General features: G+C 48.0%; 1 protein-coding gene across 1 annotated transcript in view; it reads right to left on the bottom strand.

Moving 5' to 3' along the window:
* plxnb3 (plexin B3) overlaps positions 1–26,978 on the bottom strand; it is a 195,520-nt gene that overhangs the window by 42,814 nt on the left and 125,728 nt on the right. The window contains exons 15-29 of the mRNA XM_045207008.1: positions 24,916–25,067; positions 21,403–21,508; positions 20,816–20,952; positions 20,004–20,180; positions 19,449–19,599; positions 17,406–17,642; positions 16,996–17,154; positions 15,417–15,565; positions 14,955–15,055; positions 14,060–14,277; positions 13,533–13,711; positions 11,249–11,315; positions 10,110–10,256; positions 3,837–3,996; positions 3,359–3,462 (exon numbers count right to left, since the gene is read on the bottom strand). Of these exons, the coding sequence (XP_045062943.1) occupies positions 3,359–3,462; positions 3,837–3,996; positions 10,110–10,256; positions 11,249–11,315; positions 13,533–13,711; positions 14,060–14,277; positions 14,955–15,055; positions 15,417–15,565; positions 16,996–17,154; positions 17,406–17,642; positions 19,449–19,599; positions 20,004–20,180; positions 20,816–20,952; positions 21,403–21,508; positions 24,916–25,067 (2,244 nt within the window). The remainder of the gene's footprint in view (positions 1–3,358; positions 3,463–3,836; positions 3,997–10,109; positions 10,257–11,248; positions 11,316–13,532; positions 13,712–14,059; positions 14,278–14,954; positions 15,056–15,416; positions 15,566–16,995; positions 17,155–17,405; positions 17,643–19,448; positions 19,600–20,003; positions 20,181–20,815; positions 20,953–21,402; positions 21,509–24,915; positions 25,068–26,978) is intronic.

Raw genomic sequence — 26,978 nt, 5'->3', positions numbered from 1 at the left:
TGTACTCCCAGTGAACAATACGCTGTACTCCTACTGAACACGACTCTGTACTCCTACTGAACAATACTATGTACTCCTACTGAACAATACTCTGTACTCCTACTGAACAATACTCTGTACTCCTACTGAACAATACTATGTACTCCTACTGAACAATACTATGTACTCCTACTAAACAATACTCTGTACTCCTACTGAACAATACTCTGTACTCCTACTGAACAATACTCTGTACTCCTACTGAACAATACTCTGTACTCCTACTGAACAATACTCTGTACTCCTACTGAACAATACTATGTACTCCTACTGAACAATACTATGTACTCCTACTGAACAATACTATGTACTCCTACTGAACAATACTCTGTACTCCTACTGAACAATACTCTGTACTCCTACTGAACAATACTATGTACTCCTACTGAACAATACTATGTACTCCTACTGAACAATACTCTGTACTCCTACTGAACAATACTCTGTACTCCTACTGAACAATACTCTGTACTCCTACTGAACAATACTATGTACTCCTACTGAACAATACTCTGTACTCCTACTGAACACGACTCTGTACTCCTACTGAACAATACTCTGTACTCCTACTGAACACGACTCTGTATATAGTGGTCTCTGTGTGTAGTAGTGGTTCTATAGTGGTCTCTGTGTGTAGTAGTGTTTCTATAGTGGTCTCTGTGTGTAGTAGTGGTTCTATAGTGGTCTATGTGTGTAGTAGTGGTTCTATAGTGGTCTCTGTGTGTAGTGGTGGTTCTATAGAGGTCTCTGTGTGTAGTGGTGGTTCTATAGTGGTCTCTGTGTGTAGTAGTGGTTCTATAGTGGTCTCTGTGTGTAGTAGTGGTTCTATAGTGGTCTCTGTGTGTAGTGGTGGTTCTATAGTGGTCTCTGTGTGTAGTGGTGGTTCTATAGTGGTCTCTGTGTGTAGTAGTGGTCTCTGTGTGTAGTAGTGGTTCTATAGTGGTCTCTGTGTGTAGTGGTGGTTCTATAGTGGTCTCTGTGTGTAGTAGTGGTCTCTGTGTGTAGTAGTGGTTGGAAAGTGGTCTCTGTGTGTAGTGGTGGTCTCTGTGTGTAGTGGTGGTTCTATAGTGGTCTCTGTGTGTAGTAGTGGTCTCTGTGTGTAGTAGTGGTCTCTGTGTGTAGTGGTGGTTCTATAGTGGTCTCTGTGTGTAGTAGTGGTTCTATAGTGGTCTCTGTGTGTAGTAGTGGTCTCTGTGTGTAGTAGTGGTTCTATAGTGGTCTCTGTGTGTAGTAGTGGTTCTATAGTGGTCTCTGTGTGTAGTGGTGGTTCTATAGTGGTCTCTGTGTGTAGTGGTGGTTCTATAGTGGTCTCTGTGTGTAGTAGTGGTCTCTGTGTGTAGTAGTGGTCTCTGTGTGTAGTGGTGGTCTCTGTGTGTAGTGGTGGTCTCTGTGTGTAGTGGTGGTCTCTGTGTGTAGTAGTGGTCTCTGTGTGTAGTAGTGGTCTCTGTGTGTAGTAGTGGTCTCTGTGTGTAGTAGTGGTCTCTGTGTGTAGTAGTGGTCTCTGTGTGTAGTGGTGGTCTCTGTGTGTAGTGGTGGTCTCTGTGTGTAGTGGTGGTTCTATAGTGGTCTCTGTGTGTAGTAGTGGTTCTATAGTGGTCTCTGTGTGTAGTGGTGGTCTCTGTGTGTAGTAGTGGTCTCTGTGTGTAGTGGTGGTCTCTGTGTGTAGTGGTGGTCTCTGTGTGTAGTGGTGGTCTCTATGTGTAGTAGTGGTCTCTGTGTGTAGTAGTGGTCTCTGTGTGTAGTAGTGGTCTCTGTGTGTAGTAGTGGTCTCTGTGTGTAGTAGTGGTCTCTGTGTGTAGTAGTGGTCTCTGTGTGTAGTGGTGGTCTCTGTGTGTAGTGGTGGTCTCTGTGTGTAGTGGTGGTTCTATAGTGGTCTCTGTGTGTAGTAGTGGTTCTATAGTGGTCTCTGTGTGTAGTGGTGGTCTCTGTGTGTAGTGGTGGTCTCTGTGTGTAGTAGTGGTCTCTGTGTGTAGTAGTGGTCTCTGTGTGTAGTGGTGGTCTCTGTGTGTAGTAGTGGTCTCTGTGTGTAGTGGTGGTCTCTGTGTGTAGTGGTGGTCTCTGTGTGTAGTGGTGGTCTCTATGTGTAGTAGTGGTCTCTGTGTGTAGTAGTGGTCTCTGTGTGTAGTAGTGGTCTCTGTGTGTAGTAGTGGTCTCTGTGTGTAGTAGTGGTCTCTGTGTGTAGTAGTGGTCTCTGTGTGTAGTAGTGGTCTCTGTGTGTAGTGGTGGTCTCTGTGTGTAGTGGTGGTCTCTGTGTGTAGTGGTGGTTCTATAGTGGTCTCTGTGTGTAGTAGTGGTTCTATAGTGGTCTCTGTGTGTAGTAGTGGTTCTATAGTGGTCTCTGTGTGTAGTGGTGGTTCTATAGTGGTCTCTGTGTGTAGTAGTGGTCTCTGTGTGTAGTAGTGGTTCTATAGTGGTCTCTGTGTGTAGTAGTGGTTCTATAGTGGTCTCTGTGTGTAGTAGTGGTCTCTGTGTGTAGTGGTGGTCTCTGTGTGTAGTAGTGGTCTCTGTGTGTAGTGCTGGTCTCTGTGTGTAGTAGTGGTCTCTGTGTGTAGTAGTGGTTCTATAGTGGTCGCTGTGTGTAGTAGTGGTTCTATAGTGGTCTCTGTGTGTAGTGGTGGTCTCTGTGTGTAGTGGTGGTCTCTGTGTGTAGTGGTGGTCTCTGTATGTAGTAGTGGTCTCTGTGTGTAGTAGTGGTCTCTGTGTGTAGTGGTGGTCTCTGTGTGTAGTGGTGGTTCTATAGTGGTCTCTGTGTGTAGTAGTGGTTCTATAGTGGTCTCTGTGTGTAGTGGTGGTCTCTGTGTGTAGTGGTGGTCTCTGTGTGTAGTAGTGGTCTCTGTGTGTAGTGGTGGTCTCTGTGTGTAGTAGTGGTCTCTGTGTGTAGTAGTGGTCTCTGTGTGTAGTAGTGGTCTCTGTGTGTAGTGGTGGTCTCTGTGTGTAGTGGTGGTCTCTGTGTGTAGTGGTGGTCTCTGTGTGTAGTGGTGGTCTCTGTGTGTAGTATTGGTCTCTGTGTGTAGTAGTGGTCTCTGTGTGTAGTAGTGGTCTCTGTGTGTAGTGGTGGTCTCTGTGTGTAGTAGTGGTCTCTGTGTGTAGTAGTGGTCTCTGTGTGTAGTGGTGGTCTCTGTGTGTAGTAGTGGTCTCTGTGTGTAGTGGTGGTCTCTGTGTGTAGTAGTGGTCTCTGTGTGTAGTAGTGGTCTCTGTGTGTAGTGGTGGTCTCTGTGTGTAGTGGTGGTCTCTGTGTGTAGTAGTGGTCTCTGTGTGTAGTGGTGGTCTCTGTGTGTAGTAGTGGTTCTATAGTGGTCTCTGTGTGTATAACTCTTACCTTATAGTGCTGCAGAGTGTTGAGTTTCTTCCAGCGCCCCTGGATAATCGCTGTGACGTCATCGTCTGACAGTGTCAGGTGACCCGCCTGTCCCGATCGCCATTCTGACGAGACAACTCATATTTGTTTTCTGAATGCTACAAGACTGGGTTGACCCGGGTTGTCTGAATGCTACAAGACTGTGTTAGCTAACGCAAGTCAGGTCTCATGCAAATTTACTCGGGTAGATTGTGGTTCAAATAAATATCTGTTTGCACTTTGGGCTGCAAAACGTTGTATGAAAGGTGCTTTACAAACAAAATGGGTTCATTATTCCTCACACACGTTTCTTGAAACCACTGCAGTCAGAACTGGTGTGTTGTGTGTTCAAACATTACATTCATTAGTAGAGGGTCAAAAATAGATTTTCTAAGTTATTCTCTGCTATTTTATTCATTGAGGCAACAAGAGCAAAAGATACGTATTCACTATTCCTTACCCAGATCTAGTGAGTCTGCAGAAGGTCTCTGTGAGAAGGGAGCTCCTTTATAGATCTGGTCTAGGATCTTGTCTTTGACCTGTGTGATTGTGTCTGTGTCCAACACCTTGACCGGACATGGCTGCACCTCCACACCACTCTTCACCATCACCGTCAGAGTCTGACCAGAGGAGAGAGGGGGGAAGGACGATGTCAACACACAAACCAAGGAACTAAGGTAGGCTGAAAAACCTGTCACTATACATCAGGGTAGTAAACAGTAGAGAGAAGAGAGCGGAAGAGTAGTCTGGGAGAGTAGACAGAGGAGAGAGAGAGACAGAGGAGAGAGAGAGAGGAGATAGAGACAGAGGAGAGAGAGAGACAGAGGAGAGAGAAAGTAGAGAGAAAGTAGAGAGAGAGAGAGTAGAATTGGCGAGGGCACTAGAACAGTCTGCAGCACCCGGCCTCACCCTACTAGAATCTGAAGTCAAATGTCTACTGTTCGCTGATGATCTGGTGCTTCTGTCCCCAACCAAGGAGGGCCTACAGCAGCACCTAGATCTTCTGCACAGATTCTGTCAGACCTGGGCCCTGTCAGTAAATCTCAGTAAGACAAAAATAATGGTGTTCCAAAAAAGGTCCAGTTGCCAGGACAACAAATACAAATTCCATCTAGACACTGTTGCCCTAGAGCACACAAAAAACGATACATACCTCGACCTAAACATCAGCGCCACAGGTAACTTCCACAAAGCTGTGAACGATCTGAGAGACAAGGCAAGAAGGGCCTTCTATGCCATCAAAAGGAACATAAAATTTGACATACCAATTAGGATCTGGCTAAAAATACTTGAATCAGTTATAGAACCCATTGCCCTTTATGGTTGTGAGGTCTGGGGTCCGCTCACCAACCAAGAATTCACAAAATGGGACAAACACCAAATTGAGACTCTGCATGCAGAAATCTGCAAAAATATCCTCCGTGTACAACAAAAAACACCAAATAATGCATGCAGAGCCGATACCCGCTAATGGTCCTGGGGCTCTGTTCACAAACACAAACAGACCCCACAGAGCCCCAGGACAACAACACAATTAGACCCAACCAAATCATGAGAAAACAAAAAGAGAATTACTTGACACATTGGAAAGAATTCTAGAAAACGAATGCTATTTGGCCCTAAACAGAGAGTACATAGTGGCAGAATACCTGACCACTGTGACTGACCCAAACTTAAGGAAAGCTTTGACTATGTACAGACTCAGTGAGCATAGCCTTGCTATTGAGAAAGGCCACCGTAGGCAGACCTGGCTCTCAAGAGAAGACAGGCTATGTGCACACTGCCCACAAAATGAGGTGGAAACTGAGCTGCACTTCCTAACCTCCTGCCAAATGTATGACCATATTAGAGACACATATTTCCCTCAGATTACACAGACCCACAAAGAATTCGAAAACAAACACAATTTTGATAAACTCCCATATCTATTGGGTGAAATACCACAGTGTGCCATCACAGCAGCAAGATTTGTGACCTGTTGCCACAAGAAAAGGGCAACCAGTGAAGAACAAACACCATTGTAAATACAACCTATATTTATGTTGATTTATTTTCCCATTTGTACGTTATAGACATAATATGACATTTGAAACGTATTTATTCTTTTGGAACTTCTGAGTGTAATGTTTACTGTTCATTTTTTATTGTTTATTTCACTTTTGTTTATTATTTACTTCACTTGCTTTGGCAATGTTAACATATGTTTCCCATGCCAATAAAGCCCTTAAGTTGAATTGAATTGAGAGAGAGAGAGAGAGAGAGAGAGAGAGAGAGAGAGAGAGAGAGAGAGAGAGAGAGAGAGAGGGGGAGAGAAACTTAAGCATTTTGAGAACACTGAAAGCGATTGAAGACTCCATTGATGGACATTTTATTTTTTATTTGTTATTTTACCTTTATTTAAACAGGGAGTACAAAAATCCTTTAAACAGTCAGCATCCAGCGATCAACACCTCATGGGGTAGTAAAAATTGCACTTAAATCAGTGAGTTTGTTTAGTACACACTTCTTGGTGGAAGGTAGATAGATGATAGATTCCTATAACTGTTATTTATGAGTTAGAACCCGACTGAAGACTTAAAGCCAACAGTTCCAATAGTTGAGGACTGGAGGTAGCCTTTAACTGAGACACAGACAGAAGAGTCTTTGTGTAAATAGCAACACCACCACCTTAACCTTTCCCATCAGCCCTAAACACATAGTAACCATCCATAGCAACCTCAGAGTCCAGGGTTTTATCAGTTATTAACCAGGTTTCAGATACAATACAAATATCAGGGTCTGCCCGACAGGCCCAGATCTTGACATGATCCATTTTAGGTAATAAACTACAAATGTTAAGATGTAAAAAATGTCAAACCTTCTCTGTATTTAAAATCACACAGAGTTTCAGTACAAGTCAGATTACTTTGTGATTTCAGAATAACAGGAGAAGGAAAAGAAAACAAAGTAGGGATAGCAATTACACCATTGGCCATGTCACCACTTTCAGATACATCTCTGGTTAGCACCATTAGCCATATCACCACTTTCAGATACATCTCTGGTTAGCACCATTAGCCATGTCACCACTTTCAGATACATCTCTGGTTAGCACCATTAGCCATGTCACCACTTTCAGATACATCTCTGGTTAGCACCATTAGCCATGTCACCACTTTCAGATACATCTCTGGTTAGCACCATTAGCCATATCACCACTTTCAGATACATCTCTGGTTAGCACCATTAGCCATGTCACCACTTTCAGATACATCTCTGGTTAGCACCATTAGCCATGTCACCACTTTCAGATACATCTCTGGTTAGCACCATTAGCCATGTCACCACTTTCAGATACATCTCTGGTTAGCACCATTAGGCATATCACCACTTTCAGATACATCTCTGGTTAGCACCATTAGCCATGTCACCCCTTTCAGATACATCTCTGGTTAGCACCATTAGCCATGTCACCACTTTCAGATACATCTCTGGTTAGCACCATTAGCCATGTCACCACTTTCAGATACATCTCTGGTTAGCACCATTAGCCATATCACCACTTTCAGATACATCTCTGGTTAGCACCATTAGCCATGTCACCACTTTCAGATACATCTCTGGTTAGCACCATTAGCCATGTCACCACTTTCAGATACATCTCTGGTTAGCACCATTAGCCATGTCACCACTTTCAGATACATCTCTGGTTAGCACCATTAGCCATGTCACCACTTTCAGATACATCTCTGGTTAGCACCATTAGCCATGTCACCCCTTTCAGATACATCTCTGGTTAGCACCATTAGCCATGTCACCACTTTCAGATACATCTCTGGTTAGCACCATTAGCCATGTCACCCCTTTTCAGATACATCTCTGGTTAGCACCATTAGCCATGTCACCACTTTCAGATACATCTCTGGTTAGCACCATTAGCCATGTCACCACTTTCAGATACATCTCTGGTTAGCACCATTAGCCATGTCACCACTTTCAGATACATCTCTGGTTAGCACCATTAGCCATGTCACCACTTTCAGATACATCTCTGGTTAGCACCATTAGCCATGTCACCACTTTCAGATACATCTCTGGTTAGCACCATTAGCCATGTCACCACTTTCAGATACAACATGTGGAACTCTCACAGTGACCAAAGAGGAGATGGTAAAAACGGACTTACATGTAATGCTAATATTGTCCTCACATCAGTTTAGTTGACCAAGAACCTTTCCAATGTTTGATGACAACAGCCGGGAGCCATTTTCACCCAGGTGAATTGTGTCTTCCACAAAGTAGCCAGGCCTATTCCAGAAGGAGTCAAACTTGTCGACGAAGGACATGCCCAAGTCCTTGGGTCAGTCGCATGAACCACTGGTGAAGAGACCAAAGACGCCTAAAACACTCAGTCTCACAACGGCGAGGAGATGGAATTGGGGCCGAGACAATTATATGTTCTGATAATTTCTCCAAGAGCTGTAAGAAATAGTCTCTTAGGTTTACACATTTCATACACATATCATTAGATCCAATATGCAACACAACTGTTTTCAGAGCAGGAATCTGTTTCTTGATGGTGGGCATGACTTCTGATAACTCCAATATCCCTAGCTCCAGGAAAACAAAGTGTACGGGTATTTCGGACTTCCACCAATCGAACCACGGAGCTTCCCATAATAATGGTTGATGGCTGTTGTCCATTTCGAGCCGGAGCCCTCAGCCCAACCCTGGCCCCACCAGGGGCTCCTCTAACTCCCCCCCCCCCAGGATGCCACCTTTCCAACAAGTCAGTTCGTCAACTTTCTGCCCTGCTAGAGATGCCCCGGTCAACTGTAAGTTCTGTTATTGTGAAGTGGAAAAGTCTAGGAGCAACAACGACTCAGCCGCGAAGTGGTAGGCCACACAAGCTCACAGAACGGGACCGCCGAGTGCTGAAGTGTGTAGCACGTAAAAATCATCTGTCCTCGGTTGCAACACTCACTACCGAGTTCCAAACTGCCTCTGGAAGCAACGTCAGCACAATAACTATTAGTCGGGAGCTTCATGAAATGGGTTTCCATGGCCGAGCAGCCGCACACAAGCCTAAGATCACCATGCGCAATGCCAAGCGTCGGCTGGAGTGGTGTAAAGCTCGCCGCCATTGGACTCTGGAGCAGTGGAAACGCGTCCTCTGGAGTGATGAATCACGCTTCACCATCTGGCAGTCCGACGGACAAATCTGGGTTTGGCGGATGCCAGGAAAACGTTACTTGCCCGAATGCATAGTGCCAACTGTAAAGTTTGGTGGAGGAGGAATAATGGTCTGGGGCTGTTTTTCATGGTTCAGGCTAGGCCCCTTAGTTCCAGTGAAGGGAAATCTTAACGCTACAGCATACAATTACATTCTAGATGATTCTGTGCTTCCAACTTTGTGGCAACAGTTTGTGGAAGGCCCTTTCCTGTTTCAGAATGATAATGCCCCGGTGCACAAATCGAGGTCCACACAGAAATGGTTTGTCGAGATCGGTGTGAAAGAACTTGACCAACTCCATATTAATGCCCATGATTTTAGAATGAGATGTTCGACGAGCAGGTGTCCACATAAGTTTTTTGTGTATTTGGAACCAGGGGCTCATAACCCCCATATATATATATAAAGGTGACAAATTAGACCCTAATAACTGTAGGGGAATATGTGTCAGCAGTAATATGGGGAAACTGTTCTGCTGTATTCTCAATGACCGAATACAGACCTTCCTCACACAACATAACACTCTCAGCAAAAAAACGAATTGGCTTTCTACCCAAACACAGAACAACAGACCACCTACACACATTACACAAACTAATAAACAAGCGTGTTCATCAGAAAAGCAGAGGAAAAGTATTTGCATGTTTTGTTGGTTTCAAGATTGCTTTTGATATGGATGGCCTGCTGGATTATATTACAAAAAACCTCCAAAGTGGCGTCGGGGGTAAAGTGTACGACATCATCAAATCTATTTACTTGAACAACACATGTAGTATTAAACTGAACGGTAAAAGAACATCGTTTTTTGCACAAGGGCGAGGGGTGAGACAAGGGTGCAGTGTAAGTCCAACCCTGTTCAACGTCTACGTCAACAAACTACCAGTGTTGTTGGACCGATCTGCAGCCCCTTGGACTCACCCTCAAAGATGAGGAGGTCAGATTCCTGCTCTACCCAGAGGACCGTGTCCTGCTGTCACCAACACAGCAAGGTCTCCAGGAACAACGTAACATTATTTAGGAATACCGCATCAACTGGGCAATCAACATCAACTTTCAGAAAACCAAAGTTGTGATTTTCCAGAAAAAGGCCAGGAATCACAGCAGCAGACACTCCTTCAATTTAGGAAATACCATGGTTGAAGATGCCCAGGGACTAAAAATCTGTGCATCTGGTGGATTTGGACTGGCTGTGAATGAAATAAAAGAAAAAGCCTGCAAAGCATTACAGAGAGAGAGTAAAGAGAGAGAGAGAGAGAGAGAACGTATAGAGAGAGAGTAGAGAGGGAGAGAGAGGGAGAGAGAGTAGAGAGAGAGGAGAGAGAGAAAGAGAGAGAGAGAGAGAGAGAGAGAGAGAGAGAGAGAGAGAGAGAGAGAGAGAGAGAGAGAGAGAGAGTAGAGAGAGAGAGAGAGAGAGAGAGTAGAGAGAGAGAGAGAGAGAGAGAGTAGAGAGAGAGAGAGAGAGAGAGAGAGTAGAGAGGGAGAGTAGAGGAGAGAGAGAGAGAGAGCTTGGCTAAGACGTACGATAGAGCAGTAGTCGATGTCCTCTCTCAGTAGATGGCTGTCGTTCAGGGTACGCTTGGCTTTCCCCGTCACAGCGTCTATGGGTCCCTTATCCACCTGGTACTTGATGGCTCTGTACAGCATATAAAGGGGCTCCCCAGCCACCTCCTAGAGGGGTACACAGTATGACAGGTACAGCATATAAAGGGGCTCCCCAGCCACCTCCTAGAGGGGTACACAGTATGACAGGTACAGCATATAAAGGGGGCTCCCCAGCCACCTCCTAGAGGGGTACACAGTATGACAGGTACAGCATATACAGGGGCTCCCCAGCCACCTCCTAGAGGGGTACACAGTATGACAGGTACAGCATATACAGGGGCTCCCCAGCCACCTCCTAGAGGGGTACACAGTATGACAGGTACAGCATATAAAGGGGCTCCCCAGCCACCTCCTAGAGGGGTACACAGTATGACAGGTACAGCATATACAGGGGCTCCCCAGCCACCTCCTAGAGGGGTACACAGTATGACAGGTACAGCATATACAGGGGCTCCCCAGCCACCTCCTAGAGGGGTACACAGTATGACAGGTACAGCATATACAGGGGGCTCCCCAGCCACCTCCTAGAGGGGTACACAGTATGACAGGTACAGCATATACAGGGGCTCCCCAGCCACCTCCTAGAGGGGTACACAGTATGACAGGTACAGCATATAAAGGGGCTCCCCAGCCACCTCCTAGAGGGGTACACAGTATGACAGGTACAGCATATAAAGGGGCTCCCCAGCCACCTCCTAGAGGGGTACACAGTATGACAGGTACAGCATATACAGGGGCTCCCCAGCCACCTCCTAGAGGGTACACAGTATGACAGGTACAGCATATAAAGGGGCTCCCCAGCCACCTCCTAGAGGGGTACACAGTATGACAGGTACAGCATATAAAGGGGCTCCCCAGCCACCTCCTAGAGGGGTACACAGTGTGACAGTCAGATATACACGTTTATGTGAAAAATGGGGAAGTCAGCCAAAAAAATTGGGACATTTAGCTCGCGCGCACACACACACACACACACACACACACACACACACACACACACACACACACACACACACACACACACACACACACACAAACACACACACACGCAGCTGTACCTTGAGGAAGGAGTAGAGACAGATGGACATCCAGTTGGTCAGCATCTTCTCCACAACAGTCTCAGTCCTGACAGACAGACAGAGAAGTTGTAAATCATGGTGGATAATATTATTCTGGCTGACGAGGGTAGGAGGGATGTGCATCTGCTGACGAGGGTAGGAGGGATGTGCATCTGCTGACGAGGGTAGGAGGGATGTGCATCTGCTGACGAGGGTAGGAGGGATGTGCATCTTTCTCTTTTAGTTTGAAACAATTCAGTTCTATTCGGTTTGATTAGAGGAACGAATCGATGCACATTTATTGCATAAATAAATTCATTTTCCATTTCTAAATTAAAATCTGCCTGGATGACCTGGATCTGTCTGAACTGGGCCTCTCTGAGCTGGATCTGTCTGAGCTGGATCTGTCTGAACTGGATCTGTCTGAGCTGGATCTGTCTGAGCTGGATCTGTCTGAACTGGATCTGTCTGAGCTGGATCTGTCTGAGCTGGATCTGTCTGAACTGGATCTCTCTGAGCTGGATCTGTCTGAGCTGGATCTGTCTGACCTGGATCTGTCTGAGCTGGATCTGTCTGAGCTGGATCTGTCTGAGCTGGATCTGTCTGAGCTGGATCTGTCTGAGCTGGATCTCTCTGAGCTGGATCTGTCTGAGCTGGATCTCTCTGACCTGGATCTGTTTAAACTGGGCATCTCTGAGCTGACTGACTGTGTGTGTAAACAATGTATAAGGTGTATGTAGGAATCTACCACCTCACTATCAGTTAGGGGGGAAACTGGGAATCTACCACCTCACTATCAGTTAGGGGGGAAACTGGGAATCTACCACCCCACTATCAGTTAGGGGGGAAACTGGGAATCTACCACCTCACTATCAGTTAGGGGGGAAACTGGGAATCTACCACCTCACTATCAGTTAGGGGGAAACTGGGAATCTACCACCTCACTATCAGTTAGGGGGGAAACTGGGAATCTACCACCTCACTATCAGTTAGGGGGGAAACTGGGAATCTACCACCTCACTATCAGTTAGGGGGGAAACTGGGAATCTACCACCTCACTATCAGTTAGGGGGGAAACTGGGAATCTACCACCTCACTATCAGTTAGGGGGGAAACTGGGAATCTACCACCTCACTATCAGTTAAGGGGGAAACTGGGAATCTACCACCTCACTATCAGTTAGGGGGGAAACTGGGAATCTACCACCTCACTATCAGTTAGGGGGGAAACTGGGAATCTACCACCCCACTATCAGTTAGGGGGATGTTAGGGGGGAAACTGGGAATCTACCACCTCACTATCAGTTAGGGGGATGTTAGGGGGGAAACTGGGAATCTACCACCTCACTATCAGTTAGGGGGATGTTAGGGGGGAAACTGGGAATCTACCACCTCACTATCAGTTAGGGGGGAAACTGGGAATCTACCACCTCACTATCAGTTAGGGGTGAGAGTGAGTTTCTCTTCTTCTCTGCTTCCACCATGCAGGGCCCACCTGGACAGGTACCAGGACCCACCTGGGCAGGTACCAGGACCCACCTGGGCAGGTACTGGGGTTCTTGGCCACGTACTGCCAGTGTACCAGGACCCACCTGGGCAGGTACTGGGGTTCTTGGCCACGTACTGCCAGTGTACCAGGACCCACCTGGGCAGGTACTGGGGTTCTTGGCCACGTACTGCCAGTGTACCAGGACCCACCTGGGCAGGTACTGGGGTTCTTGGCCACGTACTGCCAGTGTACCAGGACCCACCTGGGCAGGTACCAGGACCCACCTGGGCAGGTACTGGGGTTCTTGGCCACGTACTGCCAGTGTACCAGGACCCACCTGGGCAGGTACCAGGACCCACCTGGGCAGGTACTGGGGTTCTTGGCCACGTACTGCCAGTATACCAGGACCCACCTGGGCAGGTACTGGGGTTCTTGGCTACGTACTGCCAGTGTACCAGGACCCACCTGGGCAGGTACTGGGGTTCTTGGCCACGTACTGCCAGTGTACCAGGACCCACCTGGGCAGGTACCAGGACCCACCTGGGCAGGTACTGGGGTTCTTGGCTACGTACTGCCAGTGTACCAGGACCCACCTGGGCAGGTACTGGGGTTCTTGGCCACGTACTGCCAGTGTACCAGGACCCACCTGGGCAGGTACCAGGACCCACCTGGGCAGGTACTGGGGTTCTTGGCCACGTACTGCCAGTGTACCAGGACCCACCTGGGCAGGTACCAGGACCCACCTGGGCAGGTACTGGGGTTCTTGGCCACGTACTGCCAGTGTACCAGGACCCACCTGCGCAGCATGAGTTTGGGGTTCTTGACGACGTATTGCTGCACCAGGTCTCCCAGTAACGTCTTCATGACATCAGTGAAGTACTCCAGCTTGTCGTGCAGAGCCATGGTCAGGAGAGACGCCACGTAGCCACGGTCCCGCTGGGAGAAGTTCTGCTGGGCCTCCAGAGTATGGATGAACTGGAAGAGTAGGAGAATAGATTACTTTAAAGTCCAATGTAAATAAATAAAACAGAAATGTGTCTTCTGCTTTATCCCTCCAAGAGGTCGGAGCAGTGGGTAGCCATCTTACGGCTACCCTGGAACAGTTTTTGAAGGGGTTAAGTACCTTGCTCAAGGGCGCAACGGCAGGGGATGGCAACTAGAATTTGATACCAGCAAACCTCTGGTTGCCAGCTCACTTCCCACCAGATTTGTCCAGACAAACCGAGACTGTCCGTCTCCCTACCCTTCCTTCCACCCGTCTGTCTGTCTGTCTGTCTGTCTGTCTGTCTGTCTGTCTGTCTGTCCGTCCATCCGTCTACTCACCCTGATAAGGAACAGTCTGTTGTTGAGGAGGTTGTTGAGTTGTCCCAGGCCCTGTTCCACCGTCTGCCTGCGGGACTCTGGCAGGTCCAGGTTCTGACTCAGTGGCGCCCCCCTCTGACCAGGGAAGAACACACGCTCTGCATACGTCTTATAGTCCAGGAGAGGAATACCTGGTCCACCCACATCACTACTCAGATCCATCATCTCTGTCATCAGATCTGGAGAGGAGAAGAGAAGAGGAGAGGAGAGGAGAGGAGAGGAGAGGAGAGGAGAGGAGAGGAGAGGAGAGAGAGGAGAGGAGAGGAGAGGAGAGAGGAGGAGAGAAATGGAGAGGAGAGGAGAGGAGAGGAGAGGAGAGGAGAGGAGAGGAGAGGAGAGGAGGGAGGGGAGAGGAGAGGAGGGGAAGAGAGGAGGAGAGAAATGGAGAGGAGAGGAGAGGAGAGGAGAGGAGAGGAGAGGAGGGGGAGGGAGGGGAGGGGAGGGGAGGGGAGAGGAGAGGAGAGGAGAGGAGAGGAGAGGAGAGGAGAGGAGAGGAGAGGAGAGGAGAGAGGAGAGGAGAGGAGAGGAGAGGAGAGGAGGAGAGGAGGGAGGGGAGGGAGGGAGGGAGGGGAGGGGAGGAGGAGAGGAGGAGAGGAGAGGAGAGGAGGGGAGGGGAGAGGAGAGGAGGAGAGGAGAGGAGGGGAGGATAAATGTATCCTGTCTTTACAGAGGCTCAGGAGCTTTATAAATGTTATATGTAACAAGTCATTTCTGCATCCCAAATGGCACCCTGTCCCCTATCTAGACCAGAGTTCTATTGGCCCTTGCCAAAAGTAGTGCACTATCTAGGGATTAGGGTGCCATTTCAGATGCAGACTCTATTTAACTAAGCAGGTTGATAGGTGCAGTACTTTACCTGTGAACTCCTTCCTGCACTGGTCTCCCACATTGATCTCCAGAGTCTCCAGCTGGACTAGGACCTTCTTGTAGTCTCTCAGAGCCTGCTTGCTCTTCCTCCTGCTCACACAGAGACAATACCTCACCTTGGATTCACTGCAATCATCTACTATCAATCAATCAGTTAATCAATCAGTTACAGAATCAACCAATCAATCAATCAAATCAAACATAAAGGAATTTATATAGATAGCCCTTGTGAGTGTGTGTGTGAGTGAGTGAGTGTGTGTGTGAGAGTGAGTGAGTGTGTGAGTGAGTGAGTGTGAGTGTGTGTGTGTGTGAGTGAGTGAGTGAGTGAGTGAGTGAGTGAGTGAGTGAGTGTGTGTGTGTGTGTGTGTGTGAGTGAGTGAGTGAGTGAGTGAGTGAGTGAGTGTGAGTGTGTGTGAGTGAGTGTGAGTGTGTGTGTGTGAGTGTGTCTGACCTGTACATGAGGATGATGACCAGGACCACCAGGACCACCACAGCAGCCCCTGCTGCCAGACCCACCTGGGCAGCCAGAGGGACAGGTGAGAGGCCTTCTGTATCATACTGGACTGTACCCAGGACTACATTTAACTTCCCCATTACCACCTAGAGAGAGGGAGGGAGAGGGAGGGAAAGAGGGAAAGGGGGGAAAGAGCGGGAGAGAGACAGGGAGGGAGGGAAGGGGGGGAGGGAAGGGGGGAAGAGAGGGAGAGAGACAGGGAGGGAGGGAAGGGGGGAAGGGGGGGAGAGGGAGAGAGACAGGGAGCGAGGGAAAGAGGGGGAGGAGGGGAGAGGGAGAGAGACAGGGAGCGAGGGAAAGAGGGGGAGGAGGGAGAGGGAGAGAGACAGGGAGCGAGGGAAAGAGGGGGAGGAGGGGAGAGGGAGAGAGACAGGGAGCGAGGGAAAGAGGGGGAGGAGGGAGAGGGAGAGAGACAGGGAGGGAGGGAAGGGGGAAGGGGGGGGAGAGGGAGAGAGACAGGGAGCGAGGGAAAGAGGGGGAGGAGGGGAGAGGGAGAGAGACAGGGAGCGAGGGAAAGAGGGGGGAGGAGGGGAGAGGGAGAGAGACAGGAGGGAGGGAAGGGGGAGGGGGGGAGAGGGAGAGAGACAGGGAGCGAGGGAAAGAGGGGGAGGAGGGGAGAGGAGAGAGACAGGGAGCGAGGGAAAGAGGGGGAGGAGGGGAGAGGGAGAGAGACAGGGAGCGAGGGAAAGAGGGGGAGGGGGGAGCGGGAGGGAGGGAAAGAGGGGGAAAGAGAGGGAGAGAGACAGGGAGGGAGGGAAGGGGGAAGGGGGAGAGGGAGAGAGACAGGGAGGGAGGGAAAGAGGGGGAGGAGGGGAGAGATGGAAAGAGAAAGCGAGGGACAGGAGGGAGGGACACATAAACATCCTCAATCATTCCATCATTCCATCATAGCATCATAGCGTCATAGCATCATAGCATCATAGCGTCATAGCGTCATAGCGTCATAGCGTCATAGCGTCATAGCGTCATAGCGTCATAGCGTCATAGCGTCATAGCGTCATAGCGTCATACAGCGCCATAGCATCATTCCATCATCCCGCCATAGCATCATAGCGTCATAGCGCCATAGCGTCGCATGCTCGCCATAGCTGCCATAGCGTCATAGCGTCATGCCCATGCGTCATAGCCATAGCGCATCGCGCATAGCGCCATAGCGCCATAGCGCCTCGCGTCATAGCGTCATAGCGTCATAGCGTCATAGCGTCATAGCGTCATAGCGTCATAGCGTCATAGCGTCATAGCGTCATAGCGTCATAGCATCATAGCATCATAGCATCATAGCATCATAGCATCATAGCATCATAGCATCATAGCATGCCAGTTCCTGGTGTGGAGACGGTTGAGAAACAGTGCTCTAGAATAACTATGCTGTAGGAAGCAGTGATGTAGTCAAGTCACTAAACCTCAAGTGGACTCAAGTACTGCAACACTATTAGGAGATACCAACCCAAAGGCTTGGCAGCTCTAGAACACAATACAGTACTGACACGGTGTGTGTGTGTGTGTGTGTACAAACCCTTAGGCTGGGCAGTTCGTTGCTCTCCAGACTGTCTGGCTGTTTCTCAGGTGGTTCACAGTACAGGTGAGTACTGTCCAGAGTCTTGACCTCACACTCCTGGTCACCCAACCTGGCCACCACCTCCCCTCGGGTCATGGCACGCGTCAGGTCCTTACCCTGGAAGAGAGACAGACATCCATCCATTAGTCATCAGAGGTCAAAGGTCCTTGGCTGGACCAATACCTACCCAGTTTAGTCAGTCAGCACGCTATTTGATTGTATTTTATACAAGTCAGTCAATTAACAACATATTCTTATTTAAAACGACCACCTGACAAAAAATACAGTATTTTATAAAAAATAATCTTTAGGATTGACCCCTAACAGGTTACTGTGTTAGTCAGAGAAGCAGCTGTATTGTATCTCACCTCCACAGCGATGACCCCTCCGGGTTTGAAGTGGTAGGGTGTGTCCGGGTCGTCTCTGTTCAGAGCGTACAGCTCAGGGTTGGGGTAGTAAGAGAACGCCTTCCCCGTGACGCTCTCAAACGCCACCTTAACGTTGTCCAGCTCAAACCACACCCCCGTGACCTTGGAGTCAGGGGTCACACTCGGGGTCACACAGGTCATCTCAGAGGACGAGACCACCGTACAACGCTCCTGCTTCTGAGAGAGTGGGTGGGAGATAAGGGGGAGAGAGATAGAGGGAGAGGGGGGAGAGAGGGAGAGAGAGAAGAGAGAGAGAGAGAGAGAGAGAGAGAGAGAGAGAGAGAGAGAGAGAAAGTGTGGTATTTGTTTTTAAGTCAATGGTTCTGAATCAGTATCCAAATGACGGAGTCAAGTAGCTATTCCATGACTAGAGTTTGATTTCATTCATTTTAACAATTTAAAAACCCAATTACACATGTGGATACACTGCATTTAAAATCCTCCAGGATGACACAACTTATTTCGATTGTGGTCCTCTTGTTTTGGAAGGTAAAGGCTTACTGACAGTGATACACAATTTTAAATACCACATGACAATACATAGTAATAGGATTATTTTGAAAAAATGGTGTAATGTTTACTGTTAATTTCTGATTGTTTATTTCACTTGCTTTAGCAATGTTAAAATGTTTCCTTATGCAAATTAAGCCCCTTTGAATTGAATTTGAATTGTCATGTATCAATCTGGGCTCTACCTTTGGCATGGTGCTGTTGAAGACTAGCAGTCAATCTGGGCTCTACCTTTGGCATGGTGCTGTTGAAGACTAGCAGTCAATCTGGGCTCTACCTATGGCATGGTGCTGTTGAAGACTAGCAGTCAATCTGGGCTCTACCTTTGGCATGGTGCTGTTGAAGACTAGCAGTCAATCTGGGCTCTACCTATGGCATGGTGCTGTTGAAGACTAGCAGTCAATCTGGGCTCTACCTATGGCATGGTGCTGTTGAAGACTAGCAGTCAATCTGGGCTCTACCTTTGGCATGGTGCTGTTGAAGACTAGCAGTCAATCTGGGCTCTACCTTTGGCATGGTGCTGTTGAAGACTAGCAGTCAATCTGGGCTCTACCTTTGGCATGGTGCTGTTGAAGACTAGCAGTCAATCTGGCCTCTACCTTTGGCATGGTGCTGTTGAAGACTAGCAGTCAATCTGGGCTCTACCTTTGGCATGGTGCTGTTGAAGACTAGCAGTCAATCTGGGCTCTACCTTTGGCATGGTGCTGTTGAAGACTAGCAGTCAATCTGGGCTCTACCTTTGGCATGGTGCTGTTGAAGACTAGCAGTCAATCTGGGCTCTACCTTTGGCATGGTGCTGTTGAAGACTAGCAGTCAATCTGGGCTCTACCTTTGGCATGGTGCTGTTGAAGACTAGCAGTCAATCTGGGCTCTACCTTTGGCATGGTGCTGTTGAAGACTAGCAGTCAATCTGGGCTCTACCTTTGGCATGGTGCTGTTGAAGACTAGCAGTCAATCTGGGCTCTACCTTTGGCATGGTGCTGTTGAAGACTAGCAGTCAATCTGGGCTCTACCTTTGGCATGGTGCTGTTGAAGACTAGCAGTCAATCTGGGCTCTACCTATGGCATGGTGCTGTTGAAGACTAGCAGTCAATCTGGGCTCTACCTTTGGCATGGTGATGTTGAAGACTAGCAGTCAATCTGGGCTCTACCTATGGCATGGTGCTGTTGAAGACTAGCAGTCAATCTGGGCTCTACCTTTGGCATGGTGCTGTTGAAGACTAGCAGTCAATCTGGGCTCTACCTTTGGCATGGTGCTGTTGAAGACTAGCAGTCAATCTGGGCTCTACCTTTGGCATGGTGCTGTTGAAGACTAGCAGTCAATCTGGGCTCTACCTTTGGCATGGTGCTGTTGAAGACTAGCAGTCAATCTGGGCTCTACCTTTGGCATGGTGCTGTTGAAGACTAGCAGTCAATCTGGGCTCTACCTATGGCATGGTGCTGTTGAAGACTAGCAGTCAATCTGGGCTCTACCTTTGGCATGGTGCTGTTGAAGACTAGCAGTCTGGCGTACGTCCTCCTTCTCCTCACCAGCCTGTTCTCCACCGGCTCCACCCACACGGAGATCATTGGCTGCTGCACCACGTTCAGGTTACGCCCACTCACCTTTATGCCACGCCCACCCCTAGGAAAACAGCAATAAGGAAAGTTTTCACACTTGATGAGAAAAACATTATCATTCTTTCTTTTAATAGTTTTTATTGATAATTGTATTTGTATCACTTATTATATATATATATATATATATATTCCTACTATAATAATAATAATAATATGCCATTTAGCAGACGCTTTTATCCAAAGCGACTTACAGTCATGTGTGCATACATTTTTACGTATGGGTGGTCCCCGGGGATCGAACCCACTACCCTTGGCGTTACAAGCGTCGTGCTCTACCAGCTGAGCTACAACTATCTGTTTATTGATCTATCTTCACTTATTATATATTCCTACTATCTGTTGTAGATCGAGTGGTATACCATCTGAACTCTGTTACAGTGGGAAAAAGCTAAAGGAAGTGTTACTCACGCATAGAAGCTCTCAGCAGGCGACGCTGCGGTGATGACGGGGTCCTCCATGTAGCGAAACACCTGCCCAGGTACGCTCCTCTCTGCCTTCCCAAACAACACCCGCACTGTCAGCTCTGCTGTCTGGTTACTGGGGCTGGTCCTGCATACCAGGTGAGTCCCATTCACCTCCTCAACACTGGAGAAGAGAGAGGACGAGAGGAAAGAGGGAGGAAGAGATGAGAGTCATTATTGTTAACTGCTGTCTGTCTGGTTACTGGGGCTAATCCTGCGAGGAGGAGGAGGAGGAGGAGGAGGAGGAGAGAGGGAGACAGAGAGAGAGAAAGAGAGGGAGCTATTATTTCACTTTTGTTTACTATCTACTTCACTTGCTTTAGCAATGTTAACATACGTTTCCCATGTCAATAAAGCCCTTATATGTGATTGAATTGAAATTGAGAGACAGAGACAGAGAGACAGAGAGAGAGAGAGAGAGAGAGAGAGAGAGAGAGAGAGAGAGAGAGAGAGAGAGAGAGAGAGAGAGAGAGAGAGAGAGAGAGAGAGAGAGAGAGAGAGAGAGAGAGAGAGAGAGAGAGCGAGAGCGAGAGCGAGAGAGAGACAGACAGACAGACAGACAGACAGAGAGAGAGAGAGAGAGAGACAGACAGACAGACAGACAGACAGACAGACAGACAGAGAGAGAGAGAGAGAGAGACAGACAGAGACAGAGAGAGAGAGAGAGAGAGAGAGAGAGACAGAGAGAGAGAGAGACAGAGAGAGAGAGAGACAGAGAGAGAGACAGCGAGAGAAAGCAGTTATAGTAGAGGTAATTACATGTAGCAGGGTTGTTGTCCTACGTATGCAGTCAGGTCCTTCCTCTGTCCCGTTAATAGCCGAGTCCCCTGGACGGTCAGGGTGGTCCCTCCTGATAGAGGACCCTTATCAGGGACTATACCAGTCAACTGGGGGTCCTATACACAGAGAGACATGGTTATACTGTAGTATCTAACCCAAACTATAACTCTAGACGGTCAGGGTGGTCCCTCCTGATACAGGGCCCTTATCAGGGACTATACCAGTCAACTGGGGGTCCTATACACACACAATAACACAGAGAATGAAATGCCCTGAACAGACGTTCGGCCTCAGCATGGTCAAACACAGTTAATAAGTCAATGAATGAGTCAAGTTCAAAGTGTGTGTGTGTGTGTGTGTGTGTGTGTGTGTGTGTGTCTGTGTCTGTGTGTGTGTCTGTGTGTGTGTCTGTGTGTGTGTGTGTGTGTGTGTGTGTGTGTGTGTGTGTTCTGTGTGTGTCTGTGTGTGTGTGTGTGTGTTCTGTGTGTGTCTGTGTCTGTGTCTGTGTGTGTGTGTGTGTGTGTGTGTGTGTGTGTGTGTGTGTGTGTGTGTGGGTGCAGCGTTACCTGATAGGTGAACGTCTGCAGTGACTGTCCAGGTTCTGAGTCTCCCACGGTAACGATGACTGGCCCCTCTGTCTCCTGTTTACTGGGCAGGAGCTCACACACTATCCTGGAACACACCGGAAAAAAACAGACTTGTAACACACAGAGAGCTGACTCTTAAGGGGATAGCGTGCCGACTGATGGTCTGAGGTTCACAGAGAGCTGACTCTTAAGGGGATAGCGTGCCGACTGATGGTCTGAGGTTCACAGAGAGCTGACTCTTAAGGGGATAGCGTGCCGACTGATGGTCTGAGGTTCACAGAGAGCTGACTCTTAAGGGGATAAGCGTGCCGACTGATGGTCTGAGGTTCACAGAGAGCTGACTCTTAAGGGGATAGCGTGCCGACTGATGGTCTGAGGTTCACAGAGAGCTGACTCTTAAGGGGATAGCGTGCCGACTGATGGTCTGAGGTTCATAGAGAGCTGACTCTTAAGGGGATAGCGCGCCGGCTGATGGTCTGAGGTTCATCGAGGGCTGACTCTTAAGGGGCTAGCGCGCCGGCTGATGGTCTGAGGGTCACAGAGAGCTGACTCTTAAGGGGATAGCGTGCCGACTGATGGTCTGAGGTTCACAGAGAGCTGACTCTTAAGGGGCTAGCGCGCTGACTGATGGTCTGTCTGACGTTTATCTGGCATTCCTTCGCTGCGGTGTGCTATTGGGACTAAATTGTGACATTCTTTCCTATTTCTATATGGAGAATCGGTATTACATTTACATTTACGTCATTTAGCAGACGCTCTTATCCAGAGCGACTTACAAATAGGTGCATTCACCTTATAGCCAGTGGGATAACCACTTTACAAGGTTTTTTTTTTTTTTTTGGTAGAGAGACATTTCTACTCTGAGCCAATCAGAGAGCACGAGCGGGGAGCCCGAAAAGCAACCAACAAGTAGAAAAAACGAGGGAACTTTTCCCGGTGACATTAACTCCTTTGCAGCTGGCTAAATGAGCGGGTCACACTTCATATGCAACGTATAGGATCATGGTAGCTAGCGTCACACTTCATATGCAACGTATAGGATCATGGTAGCTAGCGTCACACTTCATATGCAACGTATAGGATCATGGTAGCTAGCGTCACACTTCATATGCAACGTATAGGATCATGGTAGCTAGCGTCACACTTCATATGCAACGTATAGGATCATGGTAGCTAAGCGTCACACTTCATATGCAACGTATAGGATCATGGTAGCTAGCGTCACACTTCATATGCAACGTATAGGATCATGGTAGCTAAGCGTCACACTTCATATGCAACGTATAGGATCATGGTAGCTAGCGTCACACTTCATATGCAACGATAGGATCATGGTAGCTAGCGTCACACTTCATATGCAACGTATAGGATCATGGTAGCTAGCGCCACACTTCATATGCAACGTATAGGATCATGGTAGCTAGCGTCACACTTCATATGCAACGTATAGGATCATGGTAGCTAGCGTCACACTTCATATGCAACGTATAGGATCATGGTAGCTAGCGTCACACTTCATATGCAACGTATAGGATCATGGTAGCTAGCGTCACACTTCATATGCAACGTATAGGATCATGGTAGCTAGCGTCACACTTCATATGCAACGTATAGGATCATGGTAGCTAGCGTCACACTTCATATGCAACGTATAGGATCATGGTAGCTAGCGTCACACTTCATATGCAACGTATAGGATCATGGTAGCTAGCGTCACACTTCATATGCAACGTATAGGATCATGGTAGCTAGCGTCACACTTCATATGCAACGTATAGGATCATGGTAGCTAGCGTCACACTTCATATGCAACGTATAGGATCATGGTAGCTAGCGTCACACTTCATATGCAACGTAGTAGGATCATGGTAGCTAGCGTCACACTTCATATGCAACGTGTAGGATCATGGTAGCTAAGCGTCACACTTCATATGCAACGATAGGATCATGGTAGCTAGCGTCACACTTCATATGCAACGATAGGATCATGGTAGCTAGCGTCACACTTCATATGCAACGTATAGGATCATGGTAGCTAGCGTCACACTTCATATGCAACGTATAGGATCATGGTAGCTAGCGTCACACTTCATATGCAACGTATAGGATCATGGTAGCTAGCGTCACACTTCATATGCAACGTATAGGATCATGGTAGCTAGCGTCACACTTCATATGCAACGTATAGGATCATGGTAGCTAGCGTCACACTTCATATGCAACGTATAGGATCATGGTAGCTAGCGTCACACTTCATATGCAACGTATAGGATCATGGTAGCTAGCGTCACACTTCATATGCAACGTATAGGATCATGGTAGCTAGCGTCACACTTCATATGCAACGTATAGGATCATGGTAGCTAGCGTCACACTTCATATGCAACGTATAGGATCATGGTAGCTAGCGTCACACTTCATATGCAACGTATAGGATCATGGTAGCTAGCTAAGTGCACAGACACATTTTACATTTAAGTCATTTAGCAGATGCTCTTATCCAGAGCGACTTACATGAGCAATTAGGGTTAAGTGCCTTGCTTAAGGGCACATCGACAGATTTTTCACCTAGTCGGCTCGGGGATTAGAACCAGCGACCTTTCGGTTACTGGCACAACGCTCTTACCCGCTAAGCTACCTGCCGCCCCACACAACGCACAGAACGCTAAACGCCCCCCTCCAAGCCAATGGCCGACTGTAGCCAGTAACATTATAATTAAATCACAATGGATTAGTTTCCATCAAGCAGCTGCCCGTAGCTAGCCGAGAGACAATGTAATATCTTTACCTAGCTAACACGGCTAGCTAGATAGCGAATCACGCTAACTGTTTAGCTAACATTCGGCCAGCAAACTAAAATCTATCTATGGGCTGTATGCGATTATAGAGAGTGAATTACATAGTTTATTTGTCATCTTGCTAGCTAATTATCTAGCTGTGGTCATCTGGCTAGTATCAACAACGGCTTTCTACAACAACAGCAGAATTAGCACAGCTAGCTAGCTAGACCAGGGCTCTCCAACCCTGTTCCTGGACAGCTACCCTGTCCTGTAGGTTTTCGTTTCTACCTCAGTTGTAACTGACCTGATTCAGCTTTTCAACCAGCTAATTATTAGAATCGGGTGCACTAGATTAGGGTTGGAGAGCTCTGATCATAAAGGAACACACAGGGAGATGCAATGCCCAGAAAAATGCCACCTTCTGGTTTGGATATTTTAACAAGACTGAGTGGCTGACGACTTCAAGGTCTTTGCTGTGTGAACACAAAAGAGATTGACTGCAGACACTCTGTTCAGAGGTGCTAAGTACCGTCGGCAGGAAAACGTTAGCAATCCTACACGTTTATGTGAAAAGTGGGGAAGTCAGGAAAAATAGTAAATGGGGACTTTAGCTTCACACACGCACGCACACACACACACTCACACACACACACACACACACACACACTAACACACACACACACTAACACACACACACACACAGTGTTATTACCTGGTAGAGATGAGGTATCCATGGGGCTGAGGCAAACAACTGACCCCAGCTACGGTCACCCCTCCCTGGATGTCTTGGTAGTGCATCCCCAGGTTGGACCCATGGATGGTCACCAGCACACCCCCTTCCACCGGACCACTCACTGGCTGGATCTGATAGGGACAGGGACAGGGGGAGAGAGGGGTTTAAATTGATCTGATAGGGACAGGGGGAGAGAGGGGTTTAAATTGATCTGATAGGGACAGGGGGAGAGAGGGGTTTAAATTGATCTGATAGGGACAGGGACAGGGGGAGAGAGGGGTTTAAATTGATCTGATAGGGACAGGGGGAGAGAGGGGTTTAAATTGATCTGACAGGGACAGAGAGGGGTTTAAATTGATCTGATAGGGACAGGGGGAGAGAGGGGTTTAAATTGATCTGACAGGGACAGAGAGGGGTTTAAATTGATCTGATAGGGACAGGGGGAGAGAGGGGTTTAAATTGATCTGATAGGGACAGGGGGAGAGAGGGGTTTAAATTGATCTGACAGGGACAGAGAGGGGTTTAAATTGATCTGATAGGGACAGAGAGGGGTTTAAATTGATCTGATAGGGTCAGGGACAGGGGGAGAGAGGGGTTTAAATTGATCTGATAGGGACAGGGGGAGAGAGGGGTTTAAATTGATCTGATAGGGACAGGGGGAGAGAGGGGTTTAAATTGATCTGATAGGGACAGGGGGAGAGAGGGGTTTAAATTGATCTGATAGGGACAGGGGGAGAGAGGGGTTTAAATTGATCTGATAGGGACAGGGGGAGAGAGGGGTTTAAATTGATCTGATAGGGACAGGGGGAGAGAGGGGTTTAAATTGATCTGACAGGGACAGAGAGGGGTTTAAATTGATCTGACAGGGACAGAGAGGGGTTTAAATTGATCTGACAGGGACAGAGAGGGGTTTAAATTGATCTGACAGGGACAGAGAGGGGTTTAAATTGATCTGATAGGGACAGGGGGAGAGAGGGGTTTAAATTGATCTGATAGGGACAGGGGGAGAGAGGGGTTTAAATTGATCTGATAGGGTCAGGGACAGGGGGAGAGAGGGGTTTAAATTGATCTGATAGGGACAGGGGGAGAGAGGGGTTTAAATTGATCTGATAGGGACAGGGGGAGAGAGGGGTTTAAATTGATCTGATAGGGACAGGGGGAGAGAGGGGTTTAAATTGATCTGACAGGGACAGAGAGGGGTTTAAATTGATCTGACAGGGACAGAGAGGGGTTTAAATTGATCTGACAGGGACAGAGAGGGGTTTAAATTGATCTGACAGGGACAGAGAGGGGTTTAAATTGATCTGATAGGGACAGAGAGGGGTTTAAATTGATCTGATAGGGACAGGGGGAGAGAGGGGTTTAAATTGATCTGATAGGGACAGAGAGGGGTTTAAATTGATCTGATAGGGACAGGGGGAGAGAGGGGTTTAAATTGATCTGATAGGGACAGGGGGAGAGAGGGGTTTAAATTGATCTGATAGGGACAGGGAGGGGTTTAAATTGATCTGATAGGGACAGGGGGAGAGAGGGGTTTAAATTGATCTGATAGGGACAGGGACAGGGGAGAGAGGGGTTTAAATTGATCTGATAGGGACAGGGGGAGAGAGGGGTTTAAATTGATCTGACAGGGACAGGGGGAGAGAGGGGTTTAAATTGATCTGATAGGGACAGGGGGAGAGAGGGGTTTAAATTGATCTGATAGGGACAGGGGGAGAGAGGGGTTTAAATTGATCTGATAGGGACAGGGGGAGAGAGGGGTTTAAATTGATCTGATAGGGACAGGGGGAGAGAGGGGTTTAAATTGATCTGATAGGGACAGGGGGAGAGAGGGGTTTAAATTGATCTGATAGGGACAGGGACAGGGGGAGAGAGGGGTTTAAATTGATCTGATAGGGACAGGGACAGGGGGAGAGAGGGGTTTAAATTGATCTGATAGGGACAGGGGGAGGGGGAGAGAGGGGTTTAAATTGATCTGATAGGGACAGGGGGAGAGAGGGGTTTAAATTGATCTGATAGGGACAGGGGGAGGGGGAGAGAGG

The sequence above is a fragment of the Coregonus clupeaformis genome, chromosome 24, assembly GCF_020615455.1.
Source record: "Coregonus clupeaformis isolate EN_2021a chromosome 24, ASM2061545v1, whole genome shotgun sequence".
Lineage (NCBI taxonomy): Eukaryota > Metazoa > Chordata > Actinopteri > Salmoniformes > Salmonidae > Coregonus > Coregonus clupeaformis.
This window is presented reverse-complemented; position numbering and strand designations above follow the sequence as displayed.